Source organism: Syngnathoides biaculeatus, chromosome 12, assembly GCF_019802595.1.
Source record: "Syngnathoides biaculeatus isolate LvHL_M chromosome 12, ASM1980259v1, whole genome shotgun sequence".
Taxonomy (NCBI): domain Eukaryota; kingdom Metazoa; phylum Chordata; class Actinopteri; order Syngnathiformes; family Syngnathidae; genus Syngnathoides; species Syngnathoides biaculeatus.
The window spans coordinates 23,408,199-23,430,760 of record NC_084651.1 but is presented as its reverse complement, the minus strand read 5'-3'; the positions used below and the strand labels follow the sequence as shown (position 1 = coordinate 23,430,760).

The window sequence follows — 22,562 nt, the reverse complement described above, 5'->3', positions numbered from 1 at the left end:
GCCATATTGAGCTATATCTGAACTTATACACATATTTTCTTCCCTTATTTATATTTTGACATCCATACTCTGATTTAAAAACATTAATCAGAAGTTAGTCACTCGTTGGAACTTGAGTAGTGTTTCACTAAGCACTTTCTTACTCTTATTCAAGTAATTTTTGGGTAAACTATTTGAAATATTATTATTATTTGTGTGTGATTATTTGTCACTTTTGCTTGAGTCATATTATTCCAAAGTAACTGTACTCTTACTTGAGTCCATTATTTGGCAACTCTACCCACTTCTGATCACAGCATGCCACATTCAGGCTTCAGGGCTGTATTGGGGATTGACCCCAGGAGATTTCACAAATGGCGAATGAAGACTGAAAATTTGTTGTTACATTTTTTTGGACAGAATTTAAAGCAATTTATCCATTCAGCCATTTTCTGTGTTGGTTATCCTCACGAGGGTCGCGGGAGTGCTGGAACCAAACCCACCTACCATCAGGTAGGAGGCAGGGTACACCCTGAACTGGTTGCTAGCCAACTGCACGGCACATAGAGACAGGCAACAGTCGCACTCATAATCACACCTACAGGTAATTTAGAGTCTCCAATTGACCATCTGCGTCGATGACCAATCAGAGGTCAGAGATCGGCATAAACCACGCCCCTTTTTGCACGCGCCGTTCCCTCAGACAACGTTGCATGGTCCAGTATAGCTTTTGTTAGCGTTTTATCGCGTATTTGGGTTCTTCAACAATAGATAAGGTTAAGAGGTGTAGTCACGGACTTTAGAATAGTGACGACAGGTATCCTGAAAGGCTAGTTGGTGGAGTTTAATTCCGACCCTTTCCAAAACCGAAGACCCAGTACGAAAAATGTCTTCGATGGATCAAACTTTGTGGAAGACCGCATCATCAACTGAATCCATCAACCGGAACAGATATGTTTGCACGAAGGTAAGCCCTATATTTGATTTTCAATACATGTCTCATATAAATGAATTAGCAGTTCTTCGCTTGCATAACATAGCTACGTGTGAATGATTGACACACTTGATCTGTGTTGAGCGATATTTTGCGATGATCTGACTGCACAAACGTGTCTCTGTTCGGCGCTCCCGAGCTAAGCTAAACTGGACTTTGTTTGTTTGCACGAAGGTATGCCTTATATTTGATTTTCAATACATGTCTCATATAAATGAATTAGCAATTCTTTGCTTGGATAACATAGCTATGTGTGAATGATTGACACACTTGATCTGTGTTGAGCGATACTTTGCGATGATCTGACTGCACAAACGTGTCTCTTTGTTGGCGGTGAGCTAAGCTAAACCGGACTAGCAGTCCTAAAGGGCTTCGACGTGCACCAAGACTGAAGGAAGGATGTTTGAGGACACTAAAGTAGTGATTGTCGTACTCGGTCGGGACTTACGTAGGTTCGGCACTAATTCAAGAATAATTATTGAGGGGAGCGCGTGACGTTACACAAAGAAAAGGAGAGAAACAACTTGTAAAAAAAATCAAGCCTCTCCTTCTTTTCCTTCATACGGCATTTCACAAACGGCTACACAGATACACATACAGATTCTGCACACAAGTGTGATAGGTAACAAAAATAGGAAACTGTCAATGACGAATTCGTCTTTGGGTTATAATAAATTATATTATGTGGCTTTTCAGTCTTCCTCTGACTCCGGAAAGATGTTGCGCTAATATCAATGGTTTCTCCGTCGGTATGCATGTAAATACCATTGAAATACCCCTCGCTGAAAGACTTGAATCCCTGCTGTCTGCTTTTCAACGATATTTCACTGTTAGCTAAGAATGCGAGTGAGAAATCAGCTGGTAAATCGGACAGTTTCGCTCTAGTCTTTTCTTCCTGCAGTGCCATTTTTGCAAATTGTTTGTCTGAGGTTAGCACACATGGGGTGACGTAACTTCAGAAGGCGTGGTTAAGTGCCCTGTATGGAGGGGTCAATTACTGTAAGGCTATTTTTGGGATGTGGGAGGAAACTGGAGTGCCCAGAGAAATCCCACGCAAGCACGGGGAGAACATGTAAATTCCAAACAGTTGGGGTGGGATTTGAACAATGCAGCCCAATGGGGGCACAAACCAGTGCAATCTGTAGGCCGGTCCCAAGCCCGGATAAATGCAGAGGGTTGGGTAAGGAAGGGCATCCGGCGTAAAAACTGTACCAAACAAATATGAGTATTCATCTAAAGAATCCCATACCGGATCGGTCGTGGCCTGGGTTAACAATGCCCGCCCCCGGCACTGCTAACCTGCAGGGCGTCGGTGGAAATTCAGCTACTGCGGGTCGAAGACAAAGAAGAGGAGGAAACCGGATCCATCATCAGAAGAAAAAGAGGAATGCACAGATCCTACGACTGAGTGTAGGGACTTTGAATGTTGGGATATGACAGGAAAAGCTCAGGAGTTGGTTTACATGATGATTAGGAGAAAGGTTGATATACTCTGTATCCAAGCGAGCAGGTGGAAAGGTAGTAAGGCTAGAAGTTTAGGAGCAGGGTTTAAATTATTCTAGCACAGAGTAGATGGGAAGAGAAATGGAGTAGGGGTTATTTTAAAGGAAGAGCTGGCTCAGAATGTCTTGGAGGTGGAATGAGTATCAGATCGAGTGATGAGACTAAAATTTGAAATTGAGGGTGTTGTGTATAATGTGGTTAGCGGCTATGCCCCACAGGTAGGATGTGACCTAGAGTTGAAAGAGAAATTCTGGAAGGAACTAGATGAAGTAGTTCTGAGCATCCCAGACAGCGAGAGAGTTGTGATTGGTGCAGATTGTAATGGACATATTGGGAAAGGAAACAGGGTCGATGAAGAAGTGATGGGTAAGTACGGCATCCAGGAAAGGAACTTTGAGGGACAGATGGTGGTGGACTTTGCAAAAAGGATGGAGATGGCTGTAGTGAACACTTATTTCCAGAAGAGGGAGGAACATATAGTGACCTACAAGAGCGGAGGTAGAAGCACGCAGGTGGATTATATTTTGTGCAGACGATGTAATCTGACGGAGATTACTGACTGTAAAGTAGTGGTAGGGGAGAGTGTAGCTCGACAGCATAGGATGGTGCTGTGTAGGATGACTCTGGTGGTGGGTAGGAAGATTAAGAAGACAAAGGTAGAGCAGAGAACCATGTGGTGTAAGTTGAGAAAGGAAGAATGTTGTGCGGTCTTTCGGAAAGAGGTGAGACAGGCTCTCGATGGACAGCAGAGGCTCCCGGAAGACTGGACTACGACAGCCAAGGTAATCAGAGAGACAGGCAGGAGAGTACTTGGTGTGTCTTTTGGTAGGAAAGGGGAGAAGGAGACTTGGTGGTGGAACCCCAAAATACAGGGAGTCATTCAAGGAAAGAGATTAGCGAAGAAGAAGTGGGACACTGAGAGGACTGAGGAGAGGCGAAAGGAGTACATCGAGATGCGACGTTGGGCAAAGGCTAGACAAGAGGCATATGAAGACATGTACACCAGGTTTGACACGAAGGTGAAAAGGATCTCTACAGGTTGGCCAGACAGAGGGATAGAAATGGGAAGGATGTGCAGCAGGTAAGGGTGATTAAGGATAGAGACGGAAATGTGTTGACTGGTGTCAGTAGTGTACTAAATAGATGGAAAGAATACTTTGAGAAATTGATAAATGAAGAAAATGAGAGAGAAGGAAGAGTTGAAGAGGCAAGTGTGAAGGACCAGGAAGTGGCAATGATTAGTAAAGAGGAAGTCAGAAAGGCACTACAAAGGATGAAAAATGGAAAGGCAGTTGGTCCTGATGACATACCAGTGGAGGTATGGAAGCAATTTGGAGAGATGGCTGTGGAGTTTTTGACCAACTTATTCAACAGAATACTAGTGGGCGAAAAGATGCCTGAAGAATGGAGGAAAAGTGTTCTAGTTCCCATTTTTAAGAACAAAGGCGATGTTCAGAGCTGTGGGAATTATCGAGGAATAAAGTTGATGAGCCACACAATGAAGTTATGGGAAACACTCAGGACGCAAGTATCTGAAAGCAACAGTATGGTTTCATGCCTAGAAAGAGTACCACAGATGCATTATTTGGCTTGAGGATGCTAGTGGAAAAGTACAGAGAAGGTCAGAAGGAGCTACATTGTGTCTTTGTGGGTCTAGAGAAAGCCTAAGACAGAGTACCAAGAGAGGAACTGTGGTACTGCATGCGTAAGTCTGGTGTGGCAGAGAAGTATGTTAAAATAGTTCAGGACATGTATGATGGCAGCAGAACAATGGTGAGGTGTGCCTTAGGTGTGACAGAAGAATTTAAGGTGGAGGTGGGACTCCACCAGGGATCAGCTCTGAGCCCTTTCCTGTTTGCAGTGGTAATGGATAGGCTGACAGATGCGGTTAGACTGGAATCCCCTTGGACCATGATGTTCGCAGATGATATTGTGATATGCAGTGAAAGCAGGGAGCATGCAGAGGAACAATTAAAAAGATGGAAGAACGCAGTGGAAAGGAGAGGAATGAAAATTAGCCGAAGTAAAATTGAATATATGTGCATGAATGTGAGGGGCGGAGGAGGAAGAGTAAAGCTCCAGGGAGAAGAGATAGGGAGGGTAGTCGACTTCAAATACATTGGGTCAACAATCCAGAGCAATGGTGAGTGTGGTAAGGAAGTGTAGAAACGGGTCCAAGCAGGTTGGAACAGGTGGCGGAAGGTGTCTGTTGTGTAATGTGACAGAAGAGTCTCTGCTTGGACGAAGGGCAAAGTTTACAAAACAGTGGTGAGGCTGGCCATGATGTACGGATTAGAGACGGTGGCACTGAAGAAACCACAGGAAGCAGAACTGGAGGTAGCAGAAATGAAGATGTTGAGGTTCTTGCTCAGAGTGAGCAGGTTGGATAGGATTAGAAATTAGCTCATTAGAGGAACAGCCAAAGTTGGATGTTTTGGAGACAAGATTCAAGAGAGTAGACTTCGATGGTTTGGACATGTTCAGAGGCGAGAGAGTGAGTATATTGGGAGATGGGTGTTGAGGATGGAGCTGCCAGGCAAAAGAGCGAGAGGAAGACCAAAGAAAAGGTTGATGGATGTGGTGAGGGAAGACATGAGAGCAGTTGGGGTTAGAGAGGAAGATGGAGAAGATAGGCTAAGATGGAAAAAGATGGCACACTGTGCCAACCCCTAACGGGACAAGCCGAAAGGAAAAGAAGAAAAAGGGGTGGGATTTGAACCCTGGTCCTCAGAACTGTGAGGCCAACCGTGCCGCCCTAAAACAATACATCCATTCATCCATCCATTTTCTGAGTTGCTTATCCTCACAAGGGTTGATGGATAAAACAATACAATACTGGGTACAAGTTCAAAGTCACCAGTAGCTTTGTGGTGCTTTTCATTGCTTTTTAATATGTTCCACAGCCACAGAAACTATGTTTACTAGGGGGTGTCGCGAGCCAATATTAAGATCAGAGATCAGAAAATGGTCTGATGTCAGCAAAAAATGGAGTGTCAGATCAACCTGGATTTAAAATCATTGATTTTACCCCCCTTGTACAAGCAGTCCCATCCATGCTGTCCTCCAGAACTTTTATCCAGCATTACCTCATCTGTCTCTAATCTGTACATCATTGTTGGCCTCACCACTGCCTCATAAACCTCACATTAGCAGCTGTTTTTCTGTTATATAACATACCTGTCACCTTCCATCAGCTGTTTCAACTTGCTTGGACCCATTTCTTTAGTTCCTTACTGCACTCACAATTGTGCTGGACTGTTGACCGCAAGTACTTGAAGTACTCAGCTCTTGCTATTGCTTGTCCCTGTCGCCTCACTCCTCCACCTCCACCCCACTCATTCATGCATTTATATTCTGTCCTACTTTGGCTCATCATCATTCCTCTTCTTTCCAGTGGATTCCTTCATCTTTCTAACTGTTCCTCCACCTGCTCCCTGCTTTCACTGAAGATCACAATGCCATCTGTGGATATCATGATCCAAGGGAATTCCAGTCTATTCTCATTTGGCAGCGTGTCCGTCATCCCTGCAAATAGAAAGAGGCTCAGAGGTGATCCCTGATGCAGTCCCACCTCCACCTTAAACAACTCTGTCACACCTAGAGCACACCTCACCGCTCTTCTGCTGCCCTCAAAGATACTGTCACTGGCTTGTTCTAAAGCAGGGTTGGACAAACTATTGCCCACGGGCCACATCCGGCCCATTGACCAATTCAAATCCAGCCTGCCAACAATTTGTACAGAATTGCCAAAATTATACCAAAATCCAGACGACATCCATTGGACCTTGTCTGTCATGTTGATTGGTTCCACCAGGTGTGCAGTAATGACTGCTGGTTCCACCAAGTGGTACAGTAGGTCCATTGATACATTGAGTTGACTTTGGCTATTCTGTTTCTAGTCTGCCTAAACTCTAAACAATTCAACCACCAGGAGTAGATCAATGATAAGAAAAGTCTACAGTGAAAGCTGAGCAGTGATTCTGGTACTTTCAGAAACAATGAATGAATATCATTTATTGGCATCATACAAACTGTATAACGAAAGTGGAGAGCCTCTCCTCCTTCATTCTATACATAAAAGCAAAATGAATAAATAATAGAGATTTTTAAAAAAGAATATCAGTAAGTAAAATGTGTAAAACTAAATGCATACAAAAGACATTGAAATTAGCGTGTCTTTGCATTGATAATGCAGCTAGAGGAAAGATGATAGTTCGGCATTGTAATGGCTCTTGGAAAACAAACTGTTCCACAATCTGTTATTTTTTGCTTATGTGCCTCTATACTGCCTTCCAGTTGGCAAGAGCTCAAACAGTTGATAACCGGGGTGTGTAGTTTTCTTGATAATGTTCTGAGCTCTGCTGAGGCACCGAGAGGAATAAATTACTGCCACGGAGGGGAGAGGGCACCCAACAATGTTCTGTGCTGGTTTGATTGTCCTGTGAAGCCTTGCTCTGTCTGCCTCAGTGTAGCTCCCATACAAGATAGAGACACAGTACGTCAGCAGGCTCTTGATGAATGAGTGGTAGAAGTTCAGCTGCGATGGCTCATCTCCGCCGCGGAAGTGGATCGGACGGGGAGGCGGTTTGGCCGGGATTGCATATCATCTGAATATGGCTCGAAACAATCGTGTAATATTGCCCCGGTAACTTCACTTGGTTGTGTGGTGTTCTCCTTTTCGAAGAGCGCTTCCGTGTCAGAAGGGCGTGTTCGTCTCCCACTGGAGGGTACACCACGTGTTTTCATTGTGAAGCGCCTCTCTAGTATAAAATACTTCGACGAGGTAGCCACCTGAGTTCTTTTCTTACTCCAAAGTACGAAACTAATAAATTAACTCAACGTTAATTACTCTAAAGGTCTATTACAATTTTAAAACTACACACTACCTTAATTCTTATGTTTCTGTGAGTCAAAATCTGTTCCTGTCCATATAGAATGACTTAAGACATTTTTTGTTCTTTTTCTGATGAAGGCCTGTGTGAGTTCCCCACTGTCATTTTCACGACCCTCTTTGACAATGGGTTCTTATTTGGGCATTTGTCCGGATGTGGGTGGCATGTAATGTGCTTTGAGACATGTCATAGAGGTAATTTTGGGCTTCCACCACCAACTTTCCTTCTCCCCTTTCCTACCAGAAGACACCCCAAGTACTCTCCTGCCTGTCGCTCTGAAAACCTTGGCAGTCGTATTCCAGTCTTTTGGAAGCTCTTCCTATCCGTCTAGAGTCTTTCTCACCTCTTTCCGAAAAGCCACACATTCTTCCTTTCTCAACTTCCACCACCTGATTCTTGGATGCACAATATATCAACCTTTCTCCTAATCATCATGTCAACTAACTCCTGAGCTTTTCCTGTCATAGTCCCAACATTGATTCATCACTGTATGGTCAGTGCATTTCTCTTCTTCTGCCGACTAAGTCACTTTCCTCCTCTTTCCTGCCTTCGATCCTACATTATCAGAATTTCCACCTACACCTTGCAGATCGTGCTGGGGGCGGGCGTGCTTAGCCTCTGCCACGACCTATCCGTTATGGAGTTTGTTTGATGAATGTTCATATGTTTGGCACAGTTTTACACCAGATGTCCTTCCTCATGCAACCCTCTGCATTTATCCGGGCTTGGGACCGGCCTACAGGTCGCACAATATTGTTTTCTCCAAAGGGCTGCAGATAGTCAAACAAGCAATCAAATAAACAAAGTCAACACATGGGGTACACAATTCACATACAAACTTAATCTATGTTGAAGTACAAATAGAAGCAGTCAAATAAACAAAGTCAGCACGAGTAACACAATTCACAAACTACCTAGTCTATGTTAAAGTTAAAAGGGTATGTGGATAAGAAGGTTTGAGTATAAAAAAATGTAAAGGATATGTAGATTTAAAGGACAGAGGATGAAAGAGTTTTAAACCAATGGCTCTCCCTCCAGTAGTTTTAGGTTGAGTCGTCCTTGCGATCCTCGTTGTACAAGATGTGTTAGTTGAACAAGATTATGCAGTTACTCACTTTCGGTGCCTTTTCAACGTTAAGGGTTTAATCACAAACATGTCGCATTGTAAGCCAACCAATAACATCTAGTTGTTAGCAAACAGGGCTAGGATCACAAACACGCCACGTTGTAAGCCAACCCACAGCCTCTAGTTGTTCGCAAGCGGGGCTAGGCTAAGCTAGGCCGTACTGCTTCAAACGTGAATGAAATATGGCTCCAATTTGGTGACTTAAGATTTCACAGATGATTCTTAGTCCACTGAAGTCGTCACCAGGAGTGTCCCACGTTGAGTATTCACAACATTCGGTCCAAATTCAGCAGGATTTATTTATTTTACGATCGAGTTTGGCGGAGCCTACTCGTATTAGCTGCCATCAGGACGGAGACCGGAAGCAGACCCAAGTCCTTTGGTAATCACATATAAGAAAAATATTATGTGACTTAAGGGTACAAATGAGGAAAAGAACTGTACCCTCTCTGTACCCTGTTTGCATAACGTTCCAACCACTCAACAGATGATGCTATCTCCATTGCCATTATCATTATCTCCAGTCAGCCCTCACCCACCTGGAGACCGAAGATTAACATGTCAGAATTATGTTCATCGACTTCAGCTAAGTCAACACCATCATCTCCCAGCAGCTCATCCTCAAACTAGACCGGCTGACACTCAACAACTGGCTGTTGGACTTCCTGATAGGGAGACCCCAGGCAGTTCAGGTTGGCAGCAACATCTCCAACACATCATGCTGAACACAGAGGCCCACCAAGGATGTGTGCTGAATCCCCTCCTCTTCACTCTCCTGATCCACAGCTGTCCACCTACATCCAATTCCAACCTCTTCATCTAGTTTGCAGACAACACAACTGTGCTGGGCCTCGTCAACAACAATGATGAGACAAGCTACAGGAGTTAGGTGAGCTGCCTGGCGATGTGGTGCCAGGACAACAATCTTCACTTGAACATGGAGAAGATTAAGGAGATCACAGTGGACATAAGGAGAGGCCACACCCAGCATCCCCCCGTAACCATCAATGGTGTTGCAGTAGAGCAGGTGAGCAGCGCCAAATTCCTGGGTGTACACATCTCTGAAAACCTGTCCTGGACCACCAACACTACAGCACTGGCCAAAAAGGCTCAACAGCGGCTCTACTTCCTGTGGAAACTGAAAAGAGCGAGAGCCCCGTCCCCCATCATGATCTCCTTTTTCCAGAGGACGATTGAGAGCTTCCTGAGCATTAGCATCACCGTGTGGTATGGCGCCTGTATCAGCTCCTGCCGCAAAATCCTGCAACACACTGCGAGAGTAGCTGAGAAGATTATTGGTGTGCCTCTCTCCTTTCTTCTGGACATTTATAACACTCGCCTCACCTGTGAGGCGACCAGGATCGCGGGTGACCCCACTCACCCATCCCGCTGCCTCTGCAGAGTCTTTGGCCCAAAACCACCACGCTCAAAAAAAAACATTTCTTCCACCAAGCAGTTAAGATGCTCATTACTCAACTGATTATTTTGATACACTGTTGGGAAACGTTTCTAATTTAATACAATGTCGTGAATACTCAACCATGCACATTGCTGCTCATAATGTCAATACTAGACATCTATGTATACTTTTTATAGAAATTGCCGTTCTTGTTAAATTAGTCAGATTTCCACATTGGTTATACAGTATTGTCCAGAGTATAAGGCACAATGTACATATTATAAACACACCAGTTTATTTGTATTTCATTAATTTCTTTTGATCTCATTAGCCTATTATACTGCCAGTTTGAAAGGAATGCTATTTCAGGTATGTTGTATGTCATGTATGTATAACACATCTGACATTAAAGTAACTTCAACTTACTCTTCCAGGTATCAAAATGTCTGACTTCTTCTTTCTGCTTTAGAGACAAGAATTAAAGAATCAGATTTTGAGTAATAAATATAAATGGTCAATCTAGTGGTAATGACAACAACTTTAAAGGACAGACTTATTTTTGCAAAAATAAAAGCCAGAATTTGAAGTGATTTGTATCTATGATGAGAAATCATTCATTAATTCCAGTATATTTTAAAGAATTTATGGTAAAATGTACAGCTTTTTAGCATTTCATTTTCTTTGTTTGTTTTTTTTTTTTTGCGAAGAAAGTTAGAACTTCAAATATCCAAACCCTGTGTTAGGGATAGGGTGAAAAGTGTAAAATATCAGCATAAAACCACTCAAGAAAAAGGCAAAATATACGGATATTAGACAACACTTATAATTAGACATGACCACCACTGTTTATCGAAGAACTCTAAATATATGTTTTCTTTAATATTTACATCGACACAAAAAGGGTTAGAGACCCATATGCATGGTTAATGTCATAACCATACTGTATATGATTTATTGTGTGGTTATATAGGGCAACATATAAAACCAATGCTGATGCAACTTTTAAAGAACAAAAAGGCAGAATTATTGATTAAGATGCGTACATCGAGTAGAACCCGATGGGGTTTACTTATTCATTTACTTCTTCCCACTCCGACTGAACATGTACATTTGCACATTTGTACAGGCCACATGCGGCAGGGAGAGCGAGAAAGCCAGCAGGAGGCCTGAGGCAGGAAGGACACTGACTGCCTGCCTGGCCTGCCGCTTGGTGCCATCCAGCTAAAAGCTAAAGGGCTCAAATTGTAATCCCCGGATGATGAAACCATCATGGCTGCCATTCGCTGAGCTGTCAAGCTCTCGACGAAAGACAAGGTAAAAAATAAAATAAAAAAACACGACAAAATTACAACAACTTCTTTGATTTGGATGCATACAACCTCGTAGGTTTAATTCTACTGTTACCGCGACACCACGTTAAAGCGCAGATTTATCGTAACTTTCTCGCTAAGTTATTTCGTTTATGGGAGCGTTCGGTGCGTCGCGTTATTTTAAATCAGCAAAGCGCTACTTCACGAAAAATGTTACCCTTTAACTTCGTCGAAAATGTAAGAAGCGCGTTTTCTCGAGAAATGAAAACAGTGACAGGTCTGTCTTTTTTTTAATCGTCGCTGACAGTTTCGTCACTTTGTTATGGTTAAGTTAAAGTATACTGTAGCATAATGGCCGCCCCACACTCACCGACGAGGCAGCTATATGACTATGTTGGTTAATGTAACGGTCTGTTTGCAAACTTCGAAAGGCATTTTAATGCTACTACCCGTATCCTCGGGATATGGTATAAAATGACACAAATTGAGAGCAAGTTAGCCCAATAGCAGTGGGCCAACACCTCGTTGTTGAAAGTAGTTCCGTGTTTTTCCGCCATAGGGAAATGATGGGATTTCTACGTAGAACAGGTTGAACCATAGCCAGCAACAGGTGGACATACAGTAGAAATGGAGGGTTCTTGACCCTATTCACACTTCTGTTGGGTGATTACTGCGCTGTGCAAGCATTCACTTATGTGTTTGCATCAGCACTTATTCTCTGTTAAAGAAACTGTATTTGAATCCTCCGGATGGTGCATTTTGTGCTAAACATTCACACGTTTTCCCAATCACTTGCAGACTTTCAAATCTGTGTACATTTTGTGTGTCAGGTTTATATTTTTACCTCAGTGGTACGATTTGCACCGCAAAACTAGTAAAAAAGGCATGAGGCATGTAAAGCTTGTAATTTCAATGGTACTTTTGCATTACTGAAAAAGATCATTATCCTCTACTGGGACACAGAAGGAATGACAGTATTCCAACTATTTTGTGGCAGAATATACCCAGGAGTGGTCGCCATTCAATCACAGGGCATATCTTCTTTTTCTTTCAGTTTGTCCTGTTAGGGGTCGCCACAGCGTGTCATCTTTTTCCATCTAAGCCTATCTCGTGCATCCTCCTCTCGAACACCCACTGTCCTCATGTCCTCACTCACAACATCCGTCAACCTTTTCTTTGGTCTTCCTCTTGCTCTTTTGCCTGGCAGCTCCATCCTCAACACCCATCTCCCAATATACTCACTCTCTTGCCTCTGAACATGTCCAAACCATCTAAGTCTGCCCTCTCTAACCTTGTCTCCAAAACATCCAACTTTGGCTGTTCCTCTAATGAGCTCATTTCTAATCCTATCCAACCTGCTCACCCCAAGCGAGAACCTCAACATCTTCATTTCTGCTACCTGTAGTTCTGCTTCCTGTTGTTTTTTCAGAGCCACTGTCTCTAATCTGTACATCATGGCCGGCCTCACCAGTTTTATAAACTTTGCCCTTCATCCTAGTAGAAACTCTTCTTTCACATAGAATACTAGACACCTTCCGCCAACTGTTCCATCCCGCTTGGGCCCGTTGCTTCACTTCCTTACCACACTCACCATTGCTCTGTATTGTTGCCCCCAAGTATTTGAAGTCATCCACCCTCGCTATCTCTTCTCCCTGGAGCTTCGCTCTCCTCCGCCACCGCTCTCGTTCACGCACATATTTTGTTTTACTTTGGCTAATCTTCATTCCTCTCCTTTCCAGTGCGCACCTCAATCTTTCTAATTGTTCCTCCGCCTGCTCCCTGCTTTCACAGCAGATCACATCTGCGAACATCATGGTCCAAGGGGAATCCAGTCTAACCTCATTAGTCAGCCTATCCATAACTACTGCAAACAGGAAGGGGCTCAACGCAGATCCCTGATGCAGTCCCATCTCCACATTAAATTTTTGACACACCTACGGCACATCCCACCACTGTTCTAATGCCCTCATACATATCCTGTACTATTCTAACATATTTCTCCCCCACACCAGACTTGCGCATGCAATACCACAGTTCCTCTCTTAGTACTCTGTCAAAGGCTTTTCTCGAATTTAATGTAGCTCCCTCTGACCTTCTCTGTACTTTTCAACGAGCAAATAATGCATCTGTGGTACTCCTTCTAGGCATGAAACCATACTGTTGCTCGCAAATACTTACTTCTGTTCTGATTCTAGCCTCCACTACTCTTTCCCATAACTTCATTGTGTAGCTCGTTATCTTTATTCCTCTGTAGTTTCCACAGTTCTGAACATCGCTTTTGTTCTAAAAAATGGGGACTAGCACACTTTTCCTCCATTCATCTGGCATCTTCTCTCCTGCTAGTATTCCATTGAATAAGTTGGTCAGAAACTCCATAGCCACCTCACCAAATTGCTTCCATATATCCACTGGTACATCATCGGGACCAACTGTCTTTCCATTTTTCAGATTTTGGGTTATCTTTAGTACGCTGGTTTCCGTGCACTTCCCAAAAACATGGACGTTAAGTTAATTAAAGACTCTAAATTGTCCGTAGGTGTGAGTCTGTTTTCTTTTATGTCCACCCTGTGATTCGCCGAGGACCAGTTCAGGGTCAAAGCAGTATGGAAAATGGATGGATGGATGGATGCAAATAGGGTCGTCACCATCTAATCTTTTAGAACTGATTATGGTTGCATGATTATGGCTAAAATTATGCCACATTTTTTTTTTAATCACTATTGCAATGATTATTACTAATCATGATTTTTCCTCATGGTAGCGAAAAATATTAAAGAAAATAAGAACAAAATATAGATTATAATAAAAAATAAATAAATATAAATAAAATAAATATAATAAAAAAAAAATTACCCCCCCCAAAAATTCTACTTTAGCAATGGTCAACTGAATAAATATGTTATCACAAGGTGCAGTCACAAACAGCAACTTTATAAAAGCAAATAAAGTTGATGCATAAAATGCAATAACATGTAATGCTCGAAGCGCCAACTTTTAATTTCAAAAGTCCAGTTAATATAGTGAATTGTCAAGGATGGTACATCTTTATTGTTCTGCTTGACCGCAGATCAAGCAGTGGATGGTAACAATCTTCAAAAAACTTGACAGTTGGGATGTCCCTCTCTGTCTACTCCTGGTATTTATTCATTGTGGTCAGGCCAGCCGAAAAGTTTAAAGTCAAGGGAGCCACTAAAACGATGACTGTTAATAGTATCTGACTGTGACATGCAACCTCTCCTCCAACATGTTCAGAGGGCCATCTTCAAAATAAAAGCTTGATATATTACTACATTTGACATAGTCTTTGACACCCGGTCTTGTCTCTAATCCTTTCTTCTTCTTCTTTTCCTTTCGGCTTGTCCCGTTAGGGGTCGCCACAGCGTGTCATCTTTTGCCATCTTAGCCTATCTCCTGCATCTTCCTCTCTAACCCCAACTGCCCTCATGTCTTCCCTCACCACATCCATAAACCTTCTCTTTGGTCTTCCTCTCGCTCTTTTGCCTGGGAGCTCCATCCTCAGCATCCTTCTACCAATATACTCACTCTCACGCCTCTGAACATGTCCAAACCATCGAAGTCTGCTCTCTCGAATCTTGTCTCCAAAACATCCAGCTTTGGCTGTCCCTCTAATGAGCTCATTTCTAATCCTATCCAACCTGGTCACTCCGAGCGAGAACCTCAACATCTTCATTTCTGCCACCTCCAGTTCAGCTTCCTGTTGTTTCTTCAGTGCCACTGTCTCTAATCCGTACATCATGGCCGGCCTCACCACTGTTTTGTAAACTTTGCCCTTCATCCTAGCAGACACTCTTCTGTCACATAACACACCAGACACCTTTCGCCAGCTGTTCCAACCTGCTTGGACCCGTTTCTTCACTTCCTGACCACACTCTCCATTGCTCTGTATTGTTGACCCCAAGTATTTGAAGTCGTCGACCCTCGCTATCTCTTCTCCCTGTAGCCTCACTCTTCCCCCTCCACTTTTCTCATTCACGCACATATATTCTGTTTTACTTCGGCTAATCTTCATTCCTCTCCTTTCTAGTGCATGTCTCCATCTTTCCAATTGTTCCTCTGCATGCTCCCTGCTTTCACTGCATATGACAATATCATCTGCGAACATCATGGTCCAAGGGGATTCCAGTCTAACCTCATCTGTCAGCCTATCCATTACCACTGCAAACAGGAAGGGGCTCAGAGCTGATCCCTGATGCAGTCCCACCTCCACCTTAAATTCCTCTGTCACAACCTAAGGCACACCTCACCATTGTTCTGCTGCCATCATACATGTCCTGTACTGTTTTAACATACTTCTCTGCCACACCAGACTTACGCATGCAGTACCACAGTTCCTCTCTTGGTACTCTGTCATAGGCTTTCTCTAGATCCACAAAGACGCAATGTAGCTCCTTCTGACCTTCTCTGTACTTTTCCACGAGCATCCTCAAGGCAAATAATGCATCTGTGGTACTCTTTCTAGGCATGAAACCATATTGTTGCTCGCAGATACTTCTGTCCTGAGTCTAGTCTCCACAACTCTTTCCCATAACTTCAATGTGTGGCTCATCAACTTTATTCCTCTATAATTCCCACAGCTCTGAACATCGCCTTTGTTCTTAAAAATGGGAATAAGAACACTTTTCCTCCATTCTTCAGGCATCTTTTCGCCCGCTAGTATTCTGTTGAATAAGTTGGTCAAAAACTCCACAGCCATCTCTCCAAATTGCTTCCATACCTCTACCGGTATGTCATCAGGACCAACTGCCTTTCCAGTTTTCATCCTTTGTAGTGCCTTTCTGACTTCCCCCTTAGTAATCATTTCCACTTCCTGGTCCTTCACTCTTGCCTCTTCAACTCTTCCTTCTCTCTCATTTTCTTCATTCATCAACTTCTCAAAGTATTCTTTCCATCTATTTAGTACACTACACGGCACCAGTCAACACATTTCCATCTCTATCCTTAATCACCCTGACCTGCTGCACATCCTTCCCATCTCTATCCCTCTGTCTGGCCAACCTGTAGAGATCCTTTTCTCCTTCTTTCGTGTCCAACCTGGTGTACATGTCTTCATATGCCTCTTGTTTAGCCTTTGCCACCTCTACCTTTGCCCTACGTCGCATCTCGATGTACTCCTTTCGCCTCTCCTCAGTCCTCTCAGTATCCCACTTCTTCTTCGCTAATCTCTTTCCTTGTATGACTCCCTGTATTTTGGGGTTCCACCACCAAGTCTCCTTCTCCCCTTTCCTACCAGATGACACACCAAGTACTCTCCTGCCTGTCTCTCTGATCACCTTGGCTGTCGTCGTCCAGTCTTCCGGGAGCTTCGGTTGTCCATCGAGAGCCTGTCTCACCTCTTTCCGGAAGGCTGCACAACATTCTTCCTTTTTCAGCTTCCACCACATGGTTCGCTGCTCTACCTTTGTCTTCTTAATCTTCCTACCCACCACCAGAATCATCCTACATACTACCATCCTATGCTGTCGAGCTACACTCTCCCCTACCACTACTTTACAGTCAGTAACCTCCTTCAGATTACATCGTCTGCACAAAATATAATCTACCTGCGTGGTTCTACCTCCGCTCTTGTAGGTCACTATATGTTCCTCCCTCTTCTGGAAATAAGTGTTCACTACAGCCATCTCCATCCTTTTTGCAAAGTCCACCACCATCTGCCCTTCAAAGTTCCTTTCCTGGATGCCGTACTTACCCATCACTTCTTCATCGCCCCTGTTTCCTTTACCAATATGTCCATTACAATCTGCACCAATCACAACTCTCTCGCTGTCTGGGATGCTCAGAACTACTTCATCTAGTTCCTTCCAGAATTTCTCTTTCAACTCTAGGTCACAACCTACCTGTGGTGCATAGCCGCTAACCACATTATACATAACACCCTCAATTTCAAATTTTAGTCTCATCACTCGATCTGATACTCTTTTCACCTCCAAGACATTCTTAGCCAGCTCTTCCTTTAAAATAACCCCTACTCATTTCTCTTCCCATCTACTCCGTGGTAGAATAATTTAAACCCTGCTCCCAAACTTCTAGCCTTACTACCTTTCCACCTGCTCTCTTGGATGCACAGAATATCAACCTTTCTCCTAATCATCATGTCAACCAACTCCTGTGCTTTTCCTGTCATAGTCCCAACATTCAAAGTCCCTACACTCAGTTGTAGGCTCTGTGCATTCCTCTTTTTCTTCTGACGCTGGATCCGGTTTCCTCCTCTTCTTTGTCTTCGACCCACAGTAGCTGAATTTCCACCGACGCCCTGCAGGTTAGCAGTGCCGGGGGCGGGCGTTGTTAACCCGGGCCACGACCGATCCGGTATGGGATTCTTTAGATGAACGCTCATATTTGTTTGGCACAGTTTTTACGCCGGATGCCCTTCCTGACGCAACCCTCTGCATTTATCCGGGCTTGGGACCGGCCTACAGATTGCACTGGTTTGTGCCCCCATAGGGCTGCATTGTCTCTAATCCTTTCTCTGCTTGCTAATGCATTAAATCAACAATTTTCTTTTCTTCCTGTTTTGCTTTTCTGTGTTAGCAGTGGTCAACTTTTTTTTTTTTTTTTAATGAAGGATGTTGATAATGGTTGAATTTCATCCTCTGGAATGAAGTAATTGTCTTGGCATTATTTCTAAAAGTAAAATACAGTAAATGTGAACAAAATAAGGTTGGACATTGTTAGACTATCTTAAAAAAATAGTCAAATTTGGAATAATTAAATGCAATAATGGCATGCATTTCTTTATAACTGGCTGAATTTAACTGGTTCAGCCTTGTGTGTTGATGTAATGTACTCTTTTTCAGAAACATAAAAGCCCATGGATCTGGTGGATATTTGCACTTTTTCTGCCACTGCAAATAAAAAGCAGAGGGCGAGGAAGAAGAACAAAGTTTGGAACAAACGACTCCGGCGAAGGAAGCGTGCAGCTCAGCTCCCAACTATGCAACGTGAAGCTCAAAATGGTCCAAAGAAGTTACCCGAAAAACGCGAGCAAAGGACAGAGTGGCCTTCATCAATGAAGCTCCACCTAAAGGCACGGCAGAATCGAAGCTGGACAAACCATAGTATTGATGCACTCAGGTTTAGGTGCATTCATTGCAAGGACAATTTGAAATATGTTCCCAAAGACTTGGTAAAACATTTTGAGGAAAACCACAGTGGGAATTCACCTGTTTTTTCATGTCATATGTGTCCCTTTGATGCACATGACTTCTCCTACCTTCGGGTTCATCTGCTAAGCCACAAGGACACTTTTTCTAGTTGCATTATTTGTAACGACAACCTGAAACGCACATGGTCTGAACTGAGTGCACATCTCGCAATGTGTCACTGTCAAAATGGCAAATATTCATGTGAAAAGTGTGAGGGCTTCTCTACTGGCGACGTGACTGTGTTTTTAGAGCATGTGTGTGTGCATCATCTCAGCCTCCAAAGAGCAAATGAGATTGGACTTCCCAAGGACAATACCCAATTTGGGTCGATGATAGCTAATCAAACCTTCTGTTGTCCCCACTGCAGCTATGAAGTATCTCAGAAGTGGGTGCTTACAAAACACATTAATGCAAACCATGGTTGCCTTAAAGGTAACCAGAGGAAGAAAAAAATCCATCCCATAGCAACAAAATCAAACAACACCCAAATTACACCCAGATTAACAAGGAGTACAGTGAGGGAAATGTGCTGGTTGACACAGGACTGCCTCTCTCTTCCAGGTAGAGAGTTCCTGGAAAAGTACTGTCATTTGTCTGATCCCCAAACGACACTTGAGAAGACCCAGCAGTTTTTACTGAAATCTGTTGCAGGTGAAAAAGGGGACCGGAAATGGACCAAGGCTCTCAAATCTGTTCTGTCTAATGTTCCTCAAGACATTAACGTCCATAGAAAGTCTGAGAATAGTATCTTGTCCAATTCAGAGGATCTCACATTCCTCACAGTCCAGAACAAGATAACAGTAGCTCAGAATGGTATATGCTATGCTAAAAGGCTGAAGATGGTAGAGAAGATGGAAAAAGAAAGTCTTACTCCAGAAAATCCTGCTGGTGACGCTTATGATGTTGACCAAAAGGGATGTCAAATAAATTTGAATGATAATCTACATTGCCCTGAGACTGAAACAAAACCATGTAATAATTCATTAACTTCCACCCACAATGAACAACTTGATTGTGTCCAGATCATTGAAAATGGTGAGAACCAGGAATTAAAGACCAACTTCAATATTGGGGGAAATGTAAGCCCTGAAAATGTGCAATTCAATTTGGATGGAATCAATCTTTATGGTGAGCCAGTTTTGACATATGAGAGCCAAGAGCAGAAAACTGCTTACAAAGACAAACCAAAGAATAAATCTTTGAGAAGAAGTAAAAGAAAGTGCAAATCTAAAAAGGTGAAGAAAGTAACCTCTGAATTAGCCTTAAAGATTGTGTTGAAGAAAAATCCTGTCAAAGAAAGGCAGTGGGTGTCACAAAGCCCGTTACTTACAATAGATGGTCTTCCAGTGGAGGACCAGTATGGAGGACCAAATTCTGACAGAACAGTGAAGGTCTCGATACCGGTGACTGATCAACAAGACCCCCAAAAAGCCAGTGCAGCAGCACGTGCACGATCAGGCACTGAACAGCCTCGAGTTATCACTGCAAATCCAGCAAGCTCTGAAAATGTTCTCCTAAATCAGCATGTTGTGTTAAAAAATTTGCTATTGCCATTTGAAGGAAAAAATGATGCTAACGAATCACTACAATTCTTGGATACTGTTCCTGACAAGAGCATCCTGTCAAACATAAAGACTGCAGCTGAGGTGTGTCCCAATTCCTCCTCGAGTGTTATCCCAGACTGTAGTCCGTCAGCCATTGATAGAGCCAGTCAAAGCAGCCACAGCGAGTCTTCCCTTCTTTACCAACCAGCTATTATGCAAAAAGGTAAGCCTGCAAATTGTAGTTCCACTAGAAATAAAAATGGCCAAGAGTTTAACCCACTTGTATATCTTTGCCTTTATATTTATGTTTCACATGTACGTATTTCTAAAAAAACCTGTCAAATTTAATCTCATAGGTGTGATGAACTCAGGAGGAGAACAGAGAACAGAACAGAGTGCTCATTGTGTAGAAGTGCCTTTACACTTCACCCCACAGCTTCAAACCAATGCTGACCCACCAGTGGAGAATGCTATCCAAGAGGAATCGTGGCCAGCCTTTGTCGGCTGCTGGCAGCCTGCTCCAAAAACTCTGCAAAGAACGCTGAAATTGATAGCAATGTACCCCACTCAATTGATAAGGCATCCAGTGAGGGACCAACCTGTTGTGGTACTCAATCACCCGGATGCAGACATCCCAGAGGTAGCCAGGATCATGAATGTGGTCGGTCGTTACAGAGGAGCTGTGCAGAGGGTCGTTCTGTCACAAAGGACTTTGAACGCGCTTTCAATCGCGACCGACAGGATCCACGGGATAAACCATTTTATGGAGGCTCAGACTCAACCAATGTGGCACGGGGAGAACTTGGTCCAGGAAAGGTTTGTTTTAAAGCTTAGGCTGAGGAGACTAAGCAGGAAAAAGTACGAGGTGGTCGGTGCAGTTTCACCCAGTAGGGGGGTTGCAAAGAAATTCAGTTGCTGGTTTTGTGGTAGGGTCTTTGAAAAGCAGGAGGTGTGGATGGTCCACCGCCAGAGGCATCTAATGGACTGGAAAGGGCCAAACTCTGAGAACTTTTAATTGTCGCTTACACTGGAAAACAAAATACAACACAGCTAAACAATCATGGAAATGGTGACAATCATCTTTTCAGTCTTAATTAACCGTTGTCGCAGGTCCTAGATAATCTCAGGGTACCATTACCAACCATAATCTTTTGTCTTGGCCATTTTGAGTAACTGTTTTGAAATTTCATTAAGTTCGTAAAGTCACAATAATGTGATTCCCTTAGTTATTCATACCTTTTGTGTTTGTCTACGCAATCGCTTTATTTAAATACACTGTCACATTTTAGAAAACACTGTAAATGTATTGCCACACAGTCTTGATTTCTATGTTGGGGTAGGCTGTTGTTTTTTGGAATGCGATGCCTAGACCTACATTAGTCAAATATAAAAGAAAAAATTGTATTTCTAAATAAGATGAAGAAAAAGCAATAAGCTGTTTTATTCAACATTTATTTATGATTCTTATGTATAGACTTCATTTTTTGGGCAATGGAATTATTTCTTGTAAATATTTTGTAAATTCTGAATAACATTCAAAGGTAGTATTATCTGTGATGGATATATTTTCCTGCATTCATTTAATGGGAGCAGATATTCCTGAACAAGCTACATTTTTATACGAAAAGTTGTTTTATATTTCAGCAAATGGAATTTGAATGAAATTTCACAAGGACTGGTTGTTTTTCAGCTTACTTTTGTTTGACTTGAAAATTATTTTAATTTTTTTTTTTTAAACTTGCACTAAAGGAGGATTTCTATTTCCTTTTACCTCACCTCAAGCCGACAATCTCAACAGGTGTCCTCCTGTGGTAAAACATCTCCTAAAACAGCCATGAGATCTCAGTACAGTATTGACAGCACAGGAACTGTAGTTTGTGTGCATGCGCATTTGTTTCATTCCAGGACCCTCTCTTTAAGTCACTGTAAATATGAAATTTCCGTTTGAGAAGACATTTCTTCTACATTGTTGAGCTTGTGGTACTGCAAGTATATTTTTCCATAAAGTGCCTTAATTTTTTTTTTTTTTTTTTTTTGTTACGCAACCAGTCTGGATGAGCAATATTTGTTGATCAGAGAATAAAAGCAAATTGTGTGTTCCTGGTGACACAATTAAAGAGATAGAATTAAATATTGCTTTTGCTTTATTTGAAGAAATGACAACTTGTATGTTTAAAAAAAAATCCTGCTACAGCTACTGTTAAAGCATTTTTGTAAGTTTGAATATTGAGTGAACACTGCAAAGCATCTCAATAAAATATGTTCAAAGTCTTCTGAGTCTTGCTAATTTAGTGCCACAAATTGACCATGTGGGCATTACACCTAGGCGAGAATGCATCTAAACTGTGGCCTTGATGTCCAGAAGTTGTTGGTTGTTTCATAGGAAAACGCAGGTGGGCAGCATCTTTGCTGTTGCTCTTGCTGTCTATCAGGACCAGAGGGTTCTTCTGGTGGTTCTTGATGATTTGAGAGATGCTGTGGAAAAACTAAAATGGAAAAAAAAAAACAATTGAAGCAATTCCTCTGACTTGATTTTCAGTGTTATACAGTAATGCTATTTTAAAAGATTCACTTTTGACTTTTGAGTTAATAGTCTACATCATGAAATGACTTATATAGGCATTAAAAAATTGTCTAAAATCTTGTCTAGTG

General features: G+C 42.6%; 2 protein-coding genes across 10 annotated transcripts in view; one reads left to right on the top strand and one right to left on the bottom strand.

The window, feature by feature from the left end:
* The first annotated feature begins 11,025 nt into the window (after window positions 1-11,025).
* On the top strand, window positions 11,026-22,181 carry LOC133510268 (zinc finger protein 518A). Its single transcript, XM_061838111.1, has 3 exons — window positions 11,026-11,207; window positions 18,019-20,133; window positions 20,267-22,181. Exons 2-3 carry the CDS (start codon window positions 18,033-18,035, stop codon window positions 20,923-20,925), a joined length of 2,760 nt encoding a protein of 919 aa, XP_061694095.1. The 5' UTR covers window positions 11,026-11,207; window positions 18,019-18,032; the 3' UTR covers window positions 20,926-22,181.
* Window positions 22,180-22,562, bottom strand: part of blnk (B cell linker) — a 33,726-nt gene continuing 33,343 nt past the window's right edge. For all 9 annotated transcript variants that reach the window (XM_061838120.1, XM_061838115.1, XM_061838114.1 and 6 more), the window contains one exon: window positions 22,180-22,396. In XM_061838120.1, coding sequence (XP_061694104.1) covers window positions 22,199-22,396 — 198 coding nt within the window. In that variant the 3' untranslated portion in view covers window positions 22,180-22,198. The remainder of the gene's footprint in view (window positions 22,397-22,562) is intronic.

Coding starts and splice junctions, on each gene's coding strand:
- LOC133510268 (XM_061838111.1), top strand. CDS start 18,033: ATGGATCTGGTGGATATTTGCACTTTTTCTGCCACTGCAAATAAAAAG. Junction 20,134..20,266: donor ACCAGCTATTATGCAAAAAG/GTAAGCCTGCAA, acceptor TTAATCTCATAG/GTGTGATGAACTCAGGAGGA.